The 12,298-nt window shown below is 28.1% G+C and overlaps 1 protein-coding gene, 1 non-coding gene and 1 pseudogene across 3 annotated transcripts; all 3 read left to right on the top strand.

The window, feature by feature from the left end:
- The first annotated feature begins 215 nt into the window (after positions 1 to 215).
- Positions 216 to 969, top strand: LOC133029293 (bidirectional sugar transporter SWEET4-like; annotated as a pseudogene).
- An 895-nt stretch (positions 970 to 1,864) lies between these two features.
- On the top strand, positions 1,865 to 1,945 carry TRNAL-CAG (transfer RNA leucine (anticodon CAG)). Its single transcript has one exon. It is a non-coding gene; the product is annotated as a tRNA-Leu (tRNA).
- A 2,218-nt stretch (positions 1,946 to 4,163) lies between these two features.
- LOC115707812 (inositol transporter 4) lies at positions 4,164 to 11,433 on the top strand. 2 transcript variants are annotated; one of them, XM_030635883.2, is made up of 6 exons: positions 4,164 to 4,635; positions 8,995 to 9,150; positions 9,402 to 9,808; positions 9,886 to 9,993; positions 10,076 to 10,684; positions 10,763 to 11,433. In XM_030635883.2, exons 2-6 carry the CDS (start codon positions 9,021 to 9,023, stop codon positions 11,249 to 11,251), a joined length of 1,743 nt encoding a protein of 580 aa, XP_030491743.2. In that variant the 5' UTR covers positions 4,164 to 4,635; positions 8,995 to 9,020; the 3' UTR covers positions 11,252 to 11,433. The 2 variants fall into 2 exon arrangements, with proteins under 2 accessions (XP_030491743.2, XP_030491741.2); XM_030635881.2 differs by lacking the exon at positions 4,164 to 4,635 and adding an exon at positions 8,230 to 8,402.
- Positions 11,434 to 12,298: the final 865 nt, after the last annotated feature.

Below are 12,298 nucleotides of genomic sequence, written 5' to 3' on the forward strand. Positions count from 1 at the left end.
GTTAATATATTTCTTTACTTTTATGTTATGAAATGTAGCATATAATTTTTTTAGGTTAATTTTTTAATTTATTTATTAAGGGGCCCAAAATTTTATATCGTCTTAGGCCCCCCATTTTTTCAGGGTCGACCCTGATTATTATGTCAGAATAATGATGAACAAATAAAAAAGTGGTTAATAATGTAGCTAATTAATTAATTACTATTATTATTAATTACATGCCAACATTTATTTAAATATGGAAAAGAAAATCAATGGAGCAATACTCAGTTGTGTCATACTTGGCTACACTTATAAATTGTCTTATTTGGACACTTTATGAGCTCTCTTTTATTCATCTATGAAGTATTTTGGTTGTGACTATAAATGGGTCTGGTCTTGTAATTGAATGTACGTACTTAATCATCTTCTTAATCTTCTGAGATAAGAAGAAAATGATTAAAGTTGTTCTTGCTGATCCTGTTTTCATTTCTATTCTCACCATTTTGACTTTGACTTTGACGCATTCTCACAAGGAAAGATCAACCATTGTTGGTACCATTTGTATACTCTTTAATACCATGATGTATGCTGCTCCATAGGCTGTTGTGGTAAATTACTTGTTACTAGTTACTAGTTATTAATTAGTTACTTTTTAATATCATTATTTTTTGTTTGATTTTAATTGTTTATTGTTTTGGTGAAGAAATTAGTAATTACTACTAAGAGTGTGGAATTTATGCCATTTTTCTTATCATTTGCTTCATTGTTGAATGGTATTACTTGGACCACTTATGCTCTCATCAAATTTGACCATTTCATCACTGTAATTAACTACCATCTCTCTATATATTTATATATATCTCTTAACTGTATATACTGTCATAAATATACTAGTAATAGGTTAAAAAAAACTTTAAGTCCTTACTATAAAGATAAATATATTTTTAAAATTTATTAAAAAAATATGTATATTTTCTAAAATGTATTGTTTTTTTTTATTTAGGCCCCTAATATGAGTGGGCCCTAGGCCGCCTATGCCTTGGGCCGACTCTATATACATTCCGAGTACTAGCCATTTCTTGAGTCTCGTAACTACTATAGTTAGGTCTGATCCTGAGCATAGGCGAATTAGGCTTATGACTAGAGCTTACTTAACTCGGAGGCTTAAAAAAAATTTCTTCAGACATTTTTATATTTAGTATTACCTTAATAAGGTATTATATAATCACATATAATCCACTTATAAGTATATTATATTATAGGGTGATTTTACAATGCACTCTTTTAAAAGAGGTGTACTGATACACTCTTAACCTGTTTCGACATCTATAAAAAAAATTTAGTCTAATTTTTTTTTCATATTCATGTATGTTATAGCTATTTAAGATAACCTACAAAATTTTGAAAAATTCTGAATAATTTATAATATAAAAAATAATGTTCAAACAGTTTATTTTACACGCGTATAAAATAAAATAGCCACGAGTGCACTATATTGTTTGAACGTAGTTTTCGGCGTGTTAAACTTTTCCAAATTTTTTAAAATTTTACAGGATATCTTAAATAACTATAACGTACATCATGAGAAAAAATTTGATTAAAAAATTATTTCGGGTGCTAAAACAGATAAAGATACATTAATATATTTTAAGGGGGTTTTATAGAATTTTCCTATATTATATATATAAATATCAGATTATTCACGGCTGCATCAATTATGATCCCATCTGGTCAGGCTATTGTTTAAATAGTTTCATGATACTATAATAAATATAAATATATTCTTTTTCTGAGTGAAATACCATAATAAATATTTGTTAAATTTTTTCAGATGTATAATGTTAAAAGTATTATAATGTAAATGTGGCTTCACATAATATAAGTCAAGATGGCCGAGTTGGTCTAAGGCGCCAGTTTCAGGTACTGGTCCGAAAGGGCATGGGTTCGAATCCCATTCTTGACATATTTATAAACATTTTTTTTTGCAATGAATTAATAATTAAAATAAGTTTTGATTACTCATGAAAGATTTTATATATAATATTTTTTTTTTTGCAATGAATTAATGATGAATATAATTTTTGATTACTCAATGCAGATTTTATAAATAATATATCATAGACGGTTAAAAAATCCAATTTTAGCACATCTATTATCCACTTTACCTTTCTTAATTTTAATCTAACTGTCAATAATATTTAACCATATCATGTCTACTTATAAACCACACTTTCCAAACAAAATATTTGTTTGTAAATATTTAACTAGCTATTATTAATTATCACATAAAAAAGAAAAAAGCTTATGTGTCAAAAAAAAAAAAACAAAGCTATTATTAATATTAAAGCTTACTAAATTTATCCATACCGCACCCCATATTCGCTTTCTAAATTCACTTTTATATCCGCCCCAATACATCGGGTATCCATTACATATATATTTTTTGAAAAAAAACTAAAATCTCAAAGAAAATTAAAAAAAAAATCATTAAAATTCATTAAAACAACAAACATAAGTAGAATAGTGTTGTATAGTAAATTTGAGTTAGTAAATATAAAATTTGTTATATAAGTGGTTAAGTACAATTTTTTATTTTAAAGAGTTAAGTATGATTATTATTATACCTTACCACAAACATTTTCATAAAAATTGAAATTTTTCATTATTGTAATCAATAAATAGCCTAAAATATAAAATTATCTTAATTATAATAGTTAAAATTTTAAAACTTAAATATATACATATATATATATTTGGAAGAGGTTTCAATGGTTATATTTTTATTGTAACCATCATGGTTACATTTTTTTAAGCCATTGGATTACTATTAAATGGTTGTGATTAATTTGGAAATTTAACAATAATAAATAATAAATAACTTGTAACCTGAAAGTAACCTAATCACTTATTTCCTTATAAAACTTTAATTAAGATTAATTATATTTTAAAGTTAAATTAATTATAATTATTAATTAATTTTTTGCAATTTATTATTATATAAGTATCTTTTAGCAATTTATTTTTTTATACTTAAATTATTTAAAATTTTATAGCAAAACTTTTTATAATTTAAAATTATACACATATAATTTAATAATTTAAATTTTATTATACTTGTAATCTTAATTTTAAATTATTACACTTAATTATTTAATTTTTTATTTAAATATTTAAAAAGTAAAAAATAAAATAAGTTGAAGGATTTTTTAGAAAAAAAAAATGGCTGCACTTGTTATCGATTGATTAGCTTGAGGCCTCATACTTAGTTCATATAATTGTAACAAAATAATTAAATATCATTTAAAAATAATTAATTATTTGAAAATTTATTATAAGAAGAGAATTTTAATTTGTGTCAAAAGAAGTTTAATTTTTGTAAAAAAATAAATTTTATTGTAAATATTATAATTAAATAACTTAATTGTTAAAATAATTCAAATAAGGATTTAAATATAAATATTAATTGCTAAAAGATGTCTTGTTAAATAATTAATTAATTATTTTAAGAAAATAGTTAATTATAATTAAATAATTCTAAAAAAGAATGTCTATTTAATTAATTATTTTAAGAAAATAGTTAATTATAATTAATTAAATCTAAAAAAGGAAAGTCTACCTATTAGTAACCTGCTATTACAGGTTAAAGAAAAATGTAACCATATAGTTACAATAAAAATGTAACCATTAAACAGTCACCCATATATATTTATATTAGCGAGTTCTAGGTGGGTATGTATTTTCTCGCACTTCCACTCGAATCCTGCCTTGAGTATAAACATTTAAGCCCATACTTGCCCGAGTCTCCAAAATTTAACCCCACCCATTTCCCATTAAAGGCGGGTACCGTGGGCACTCGAACCCGCGGTATAATTATCATTCTTATTTGATTTGGAGTACTATAACTAACTAATTAATTATAAACCAAGATAATAATTTTTTTCTTAAAAAAAACCATAAGAATCGGACATATTAGTTTGTATGTAGCACATAGTGTTATAGGAGAAGATAGGAGTTTATATGAGGAGGTGGCTCCCTCGTACACTTGGCATTTCACGCTGTAATTAGGTTAAATTCGTTTTTGATCTTTTCTTTCGTTCTGTCTATTTTTTTTTAAAAAATTGAAACTAAAACAATATATATATATCCGAAAGCTGGCCTTGCTACATGCCTTTACTTAGAGCATTTGTTGGCAATAATAAAGGGTCTCTCAGAATAATATCAAACAAATGGATGGAGAAAATTCCTCAAAATTAGTTACATTTAGCTAGCTAGCTAGCCTCTAATATATTTAATTACTTAATTTTCTCATATTGCTATTCAAAAAGGGTACTGGATTTAGTATTCAAAGCTGTATTTAATCTTAGTTTAGTTATTTACACAACATATTACTGCCTCGTGTAAATATAATTAGCCTACTAATAAGCTATTTACAACAACCTTTCTACAACAATTATTAAATATATACCTACCATTACCTACAGAATCTCAAGACACAAACAACAACAACAAAAAAGTGTTTTTCATGATTTTAATGCTCTAGTATATATCATCATAGTCTTTCGATCGAAAGTGAGAAGAAAGATATCATCATACGTATCGATCGAACTCGTACGTATAAAGCACACAAACATACTCATTTCACCTTTGTGTCTGGTAAGTATATATACGTACTATAACTTCTTTTATATATATATATATATGCATGTGCATAATCGTTTTATTATTAATTAGTTCTCTTTATTTCCAAATGCAATTTTTGCTAATATATATTATTATTATTATCTATTCATCTTTATTCTTTCCTCACAATTAGTTACGATAAATATATAGAATCTAAATTGTAACTTATTTTTCTCCCGTTGCTATATTCAAAAGGTGATAGTTTTTGACTTAATTGATATATAATATAATATACATATAATCTGGTACTTGAAAATTGTTTTGCCAATTATCTGGAACTTTTTTTTTGTACCCTTAATTACCTTTAGTTGCTTGGATCTCTCCAGATGAGTTAGACTTTGTAATTGTTTGAGGTTGAATGAATCTTTACATAAAAGGTGTCCTTAGATGGTAATCAATGTGTGCCAATTACACTTTTTTAAATAATTAAATATTAAAAATGCTATTTTTATATGTATATAGTTACTAACTTTTTTTTATCAAACATAAAATAGTAATTTATCACTTTCAAAAAATGTAATAATTTTATTTGACATCCAAACAAATAATAATTTGTGTTAGTAATATGTGGTAATTATATAAGTAACTATAAAAATATAGGGAGAGACCCATTCAACGATGCTAAATTTGGTCCTTTGGGTTGGTTAGGATTTGTAATTTTTAGCCCAATCTAACTCAATTAGCCTAAATATATGCATAACAATAATAATAATAATAATAATAATAATAATAATAATAATAATAATAATAATAAACCTTATATACTATTTTTAAATTTATGATTTGGGTTGCTATAGATTTTTCTATATAAAAATGTAAAAAAAATTATTTTAAAGTGTGAAAATGAAAAAATTCTTTTTCATAATATATATAAAAAAACTAGTATAGGTTTCTTATATCTTGTAAGTTTTAAATTTTTGATTCGGTCGCCAATAATAATGGATAACAAAATTATTTAAGGAGTTAATGCATGAATTAATATGATTATTATTGTTATATATATTTACCGATTCAGGATTTTCCGAATTTGCTTTTGAGATTTTCCCTTATCCATTTTTGGATTCGCCTTAGAAGGCACATTTTATTTAATAAATTAAAAGGCCCATTATTCATTAGGAAAGGAGAAAATCACAGGAGAGGAACTGTAGGGAAATTACATAGTAATAATTTTTTAAAATTAATTTTCATAAAAGTTAAAAACACATTTATGAAAAAAAAAAAAAGAGAAATAGAAAGAAATTACAAGAGTTAAGAAAGGATAAATTATTATATTATTTATTAAAATTATTAAAATAATATATAATTTTGAAGAGAATATTTATTGTGAACTTTCTATTATATTCTCTCAACTACGATTTATTTTTTAAAAAAATTCTTTTCATAATGTGGAAGATATCAGGAACTCCTCATTTTTTTTTTATAAAATATTTCAATCTGCTTACTTAATGAAGGTAGAGACTTTTCTTTCTATTTTCTTCCCTAGGAAACAAATTGGTGGGTCCCATATCGATTTTGTTTTCCTCCACAGTGCTCTACTCTTTCTTCAATCTAATTTCTTTATCTTAGGGTGCATTTGCTAATAATTTTTTAATTAATTTTTTATTTTTAAAAGTAAAAAAGTAAAATAATTTTTTAAAATCATGTTCTATAAAACTGTTTTTACTTTTCAATTTTTTAATTAAGAATCTAAATTTTAAAAACAAAAAAAATCACTTTTAAAATTTTTTTAAATAACATTTTTCTTAATAAAAAATTTTAGACTCCGACCCCAACCTAGACCTTAGGACCCGGACTCTGGCGCCGGCCCAGTCCTGGACTCGGACTACGGCCCCGCCCCGGACCCGGACCTGGACCTGACTTAAATAAAATTAAATAAAAATACAATTGAAAGTTATAGAACACACTTTTGTTTTCTATTTTTAAAATTGAAAAACAAAAGTCGTTATAGAACACATTTTTATTTTTTTAAAATAAAATTTTAAAAACACAAATTTTACTTTTGTTTTTTATTTTTAAAATTAAAAAACAAAAGTGTTACGAAACGTCCCCTTACTTTTCTATCTTTCCACTTTTTTCTATACCAAAATCGTATAAGGTTGACACACATACTTATCTCACTTTTTTCTATTTTTTCTATCTATTAAGACATGCATGAAAATATGATATATTTTTTTTCTTCTTAATTAATTTCGAAATTCACTAATGATATAGCATATATGTTTTTTCATTTATTTTTTAAAATTATACTAATAATGTGCCAAAGGTAATTATTTTTATTTGTTTATGTTTTACATCATTTTTATTATGAGACAAAACTAAATTTGAATGTAGACTTCTTATTTCCTTTTTTTTTTTTTATTTCTTTTGTGAGACAATAATAATAATAATAATAATTCACATTTTCAATAAATATTAAATGAGTATTGATGGTTGAATAGTTTTTGCATCAAATCTTTTACAATTGTTGTGTTGGTTAAATTGTTGTGTCCATGTACATCTCCCACTCCCATTGGAGATGGTATGGAAATTTAAAGGTAGGCTTTAAAAGTTTATTCATTATTGGTTCAACTAAGTATCGGGTCCCATATATTTTAACATAATAGTTTTTAAAAAATATCGTTAACCAATCGCAACTCAACATATCGAGAAAGTGTTAGATAACACTGGTAAGTAATAACAATACTGATTGGCTATTGTATTGTCTATATAATAAATCCTAAATTAGTGTGCATATAATAAATGCTTACTATATTCTTTTTTAAATACATATATTATCTTAAGTCTATTTTGGATAGTTTATATGATAGGTCGATTGAGAGATATACTGGGACTACTGCATGTGCATATAATCTTTTTCAGAAAGTTTTCAGAAGAGAATTAATGTCAATATAATAATAATATATATATTTATATTATTCTGCTCAATTTATAATTTAGAATTTGAGTTGTATCAATGGTCTAACAGTTAAAATTTTTGCTTATATTCTTATAGTCATAATTTGACTGTAACGGATAAATAAAAAATAATTCAAATGAAAATTAATCACGCGATATGCATGGATGGAGTTTTACTTTCAACAAGTGTAAGAAGCACACGAATCTTTTCTTCGTCTTTTTTCTTTTTTTTTTTTCTTAAATACTTTTTTTATCATTAAAATATGTAGTCGACCTATTTATTATTGGCAGTAATTATTATAGTATATGTAAGTTTTAATGTGATCACGAATAAGGGATGATATCTTCTTGATTATTTAAGTAGATAATGGATTAATTCCACATTATTATTGTTGTCATATTTTATATTTATTATTTATGTTTTTCTTTTTTGCAATTTTTATTTATGTTAATAACCGTATTTTTTTTTAAATGGGTTAATAACCGTATTTGGCAATTTGTTTTTCTTTAAATAAAAATAATAAAAAAAAATCCATAAAATTTATATCCATTAATCAATTACCAAAATCAATTAAGGATTCTGTTCCCATTTTCGTTTGAGATAATTCCGTCCTTATCATCTTATGAATATTAATTCGCTTTTTCTTTTATTTTATTTTTTTTTTTTATGGAGAGAATGATTATTCACTTTCTTAAAGCTCTTCATTTCAAATCTATAAATACCTCCCCACCCAGCCATGAATAACACAAAAAGTTCGTGAGAATTAAAAAAAAAAACTTAGTCTAGATACACTGAAAACTAGTGAATAGAAATACACTAGCATTAGTGAAGAAGAGTCAGTCAGGTAATGGTCTTATCACTTAATAAACTTCTCTATTATATATGGTTTTGGTTGATTACTCTTTTCTTCATTCAAAATTTCCTCCTTTTCTGAAAAATAATGTAGCCATTTTTCTTACAAAAATGACTAATGTTTTTTTTATTTGTATAAAGGCTGCCGTCCCTAGCTAGTCCTGGGGCCTCCAAAACAAATTAAATATAAAGAATCAAAGCTTAAATTTTGTGTGTAGTTTGATTTTATTAGATTTTAAAAAGTAAGCGTACCATAGATATTTTTCATTCCCGCTCCGTGTTAAAACTACCAGTCGTATCGTATATTTTTATATATTTGTGTCTTTTTTTCTTGTGGAATTTTATTTCTCTGCACAAAACTTTTCTGTCTTTTTTTTTGTGAATCTATGTATAATGTGACGCAAATATAATTTGTATTATCCATTCAAAAAATAAAATAAAAAATTAACAATCATTTATTTTACCTGTTACTTTTTCAACTTTTCAACAGTTATGTTTTAAGATTTAAGGAAATGATAAGGATTTGTTGACCAAGTCAAAGTTTCCATGGCTGAAATTTTGTTTTGTTAAATCTGAGGTTACAGGGGTATTGAGGTGAGAGTTGCATGAGATGGAAGGAGGTTATCACGCGGACAGGACAGAATTCTCAGATTGTTGGAAGATCACATGGAGGACTCCTTATATTATGCGTCTTGCTCTCTCTGCTGGTATTGGAGGTCTCCTTTTCGGTTATGACACAGGTAATCACATCTCCTTTCTCTTCTCTTCTTCTACTATACTATCCATGAACTACCTTCCTTGATAGATTTCTTGTCAATTTTATCTTTAGTTTATCATTTAATGTGTATTTTTAGTCTTAAATGTAGACGTTTTGTGTGTTTAAAAAATTATTAATTTTTCCTTTTGAAACTAATGTATAGAATTGAAACAGAGAAATTTTTTGACTACTTAACCTATATACGTTTAAAATATGTATTGTATGATTGTGCAGGAGTGATTTCTGGTGCACTCCTTTACATTAGGGAGGACTTTGATGAAGTAGATAAGAAAACATGGCTGCAGGAGACAATAGTGAGTATGGCTGTTGCTGGTGCTATTGCTGGTGCTGCAATTGGTGGTTGGATTAGTGATTCCTTTGGTCGCAAAAAATCAATTATAGGTGCAGATATAGTCTTCTTTGCTGGTGCAATTGTAATGGCAGCTGCTCCAGCTCCTTGGGTTATTATAATTGGTAGAATATTAGTTGGTCTTGGTGTTGGGATGGCTTCCATGACATCACCACTATACATATCTGAATCTTCACCTGCTAAAATCAGAGGTGCACTCGTTAGCACAAATGCTTTGCTCATTACTGGTGGACAATTTTTGTCCTACATCATCAATCTTTTGTTTACTAAGGTATGTTTATTCATATGTCTATCTTAATTTTTCAATCTTTCTCTAAACCAAAGTATAAAAAAATGTTTTTGGTTTAGGCTCCTGGAACTTGGCGTTGGATGCTTGGTGTGGCTGGACTTCCAGCCCTTATCCAGTTTTTCCTTATGATGTCTCTTCCAGAGTCTCCTAGATGGCTCTACAGAAAGGTTAGAGTCTCAACTAGCTCATCTTTAAAAATGATATACGAATGATTTAATCCTAACTTGTTCATATTTTCATTATGATCAGAACAAGGTAGATGAGGCTAGGTCCATCTTAGAGAAAATCTACCCTGCTGATCAAGTAGAAGGAGAGATGAAAGCATTGCAGGATTCGGTGGAAGCGGAGAAAGCTGAAGATGGAGAACTTGGTGATGGATTTATACCAAGGTTGAGGGGTGCTCTTCAAAACAAAATAGTCCGCAGGGGTCTTCTTGCCGGCGTCACTGTTCAAATCACTCAACAATTTGTTGGCATAAACACTGTCTTGTACTACAGCCCCACTATTGTTCAGTTTGCTGGATTTGCTTCTAAACAGACTGCTCTAGCACTTTCTCTAGTGACTTCTGGCCTTAACTTTGTCGGTTCCATGATAAGTATGGGATTTGTAGACAAGTACGGAAGGAGAAGATTCATGCTTGTCTCCCTAGTTGGAATCATTATATGCCTTTGTGCCTTGGGAGGAGTGTTTTTCAAGGCTGCTGCAACTGCTCCTGCTGTTAGCAACTTTGAATCCACTCACTTTGGTGGAAACACAACATGTCCAGCTTACATCTCTGCCCCAAATGCTCAATCATGGAGTTGTATGACATGTTTGAAGTCACCAGACTGTGCCTTCTGTTCCATCAGTACAAATAAGGTACATATTTAATGTCTTTTTTTTTTCTGTTTGAGAGAACCATCTTAACTTAATTTTATTACTTTGTCATTTTAACAGCTTCTTCCTGGAGCTTGTTTGGCTGCCACTCCTGAAATCAGAGACTCTTGTAGAGCAGAGAAACGTACTTGGTACTCAGAAGGTTGTCCCAGCAGATTTGGATTCTTGGCAGTATTATTCCTTGGACTTTATATCATATGCTATTCACCTGGAATGGGGAGTGTTCCATGGATTGTCAACTCAGAAATATACCCTTTGAAATACAGAGGGACTGGTGGAGGAATTGCTGCAGTGACTAATTGGTCAGCTAATCTTTTGGTTAGTGAGACTTTCTTGACCCTCACCAATGCATTGGGCTCTGCTTGGACTTTTCTATTATTTGCTGGGTTCTCAGCCATTGGCTTTGTAGTCATCTTTTTTGTTGTGCCGGAAACCAAAGGACTACCATTTGAGGAGGTTGAGAAGTTACTTGAGAAGGGATTCAAACCTGAACTACCATGCTGTTCGAGGAAGGAAGATGGCAAGAAGAATCAAGCTTCTTCTAATTAAGTTTTAAAAAAACTACATTTAATTAAACGGTTCCCATGAAACAACGGTTTTCATAGTTTGTTTCCTGAGGACTATTCGTACTTTTTTAATATTATTATGCGTAGTTGTGTGATTTCACCACTTATTTGTTCAGCACAGAAAACGCTTATTCGTATGAAATTTATAAGTGGTTTTAAGTTTTACTATAGTTGTTTTTTCTTTCAACAGAAATTAAGCGGATTATTAGCAGTCATATGCTTTTAAATTATCTATCGTTGACTAGTAGGAAAAAAAAAGCAAAGTAAGGAATGTGGTGTTTTTCAGGCCAATTTAGCAGCCTTGAATTATGGCCACCTCCACACCATAAAGGCCTCCTAACTTACAACAACATACATACAACAACATGAACATCTCCAGCTTACTTATTTTATAATACGTACTTATTCAGCTGAAATGAGAACTTTTGTAAGACCTTTCATTGGTTCGAGTAATGCATAATGGACAGTGGCAATGAACATTTATGGGTTTATTGAGATTTTCTCAATTTCGAGTGATGTTCGTATGGTCTAATTTTTGTGATCTTTATATTTATATACAAAAAGAAATTGTCAGCTCAAAGCTATACCATTTGAAATTGAGGAATTTGGTGGAGGGCTACTTGGATATCAAATCTCTTGGTGTGGGCTTCTATAGACCAAATGACTATTATTCATTCGATGAGGCCGACAAGTTAATCAACCAAAGCTTCTTCTTCAATCTAAGGCTACATAATACATTACATAATACAATGTAATCATGTCCCCACAATTTAGCCAAGGTTTTTATAATGCGTAGCTTTTGTGTTCATATAGTTTAATCTCTTTGCTTGCACAATATAATAGCGTAGGAGTTTTTAACATTTTCAGTCTGTTACTAGTTTTACTGTGGTTTTATTTTTGTAGATAGTATTCATAAAGCCCTTCCAGTTAATACTGACTATGGTCTATGGTACACAAAACAGGCTAAACAACACGTGATGATAACAAATTGAAAAGAAGTGGTCGAGTAAATAAAGACTAATACATTAAA

Source organism: Cannabis sativa, chromosome 1 (assembly GCF_029168945.1).
Source record: "Cannabis sativa cultivar Pink pepper isolate KNU-18-1 chromosome 1, ASM2916894v1, whole genome shotgun sequence".
Taxonomy (NCBI): domain Eukaryota; kingdom Viridiplantae; phylum Streptophyta; class Magnoliopsida; order Rosales; family Cannabaceae; genus Cannabis; species Cannabis sativa.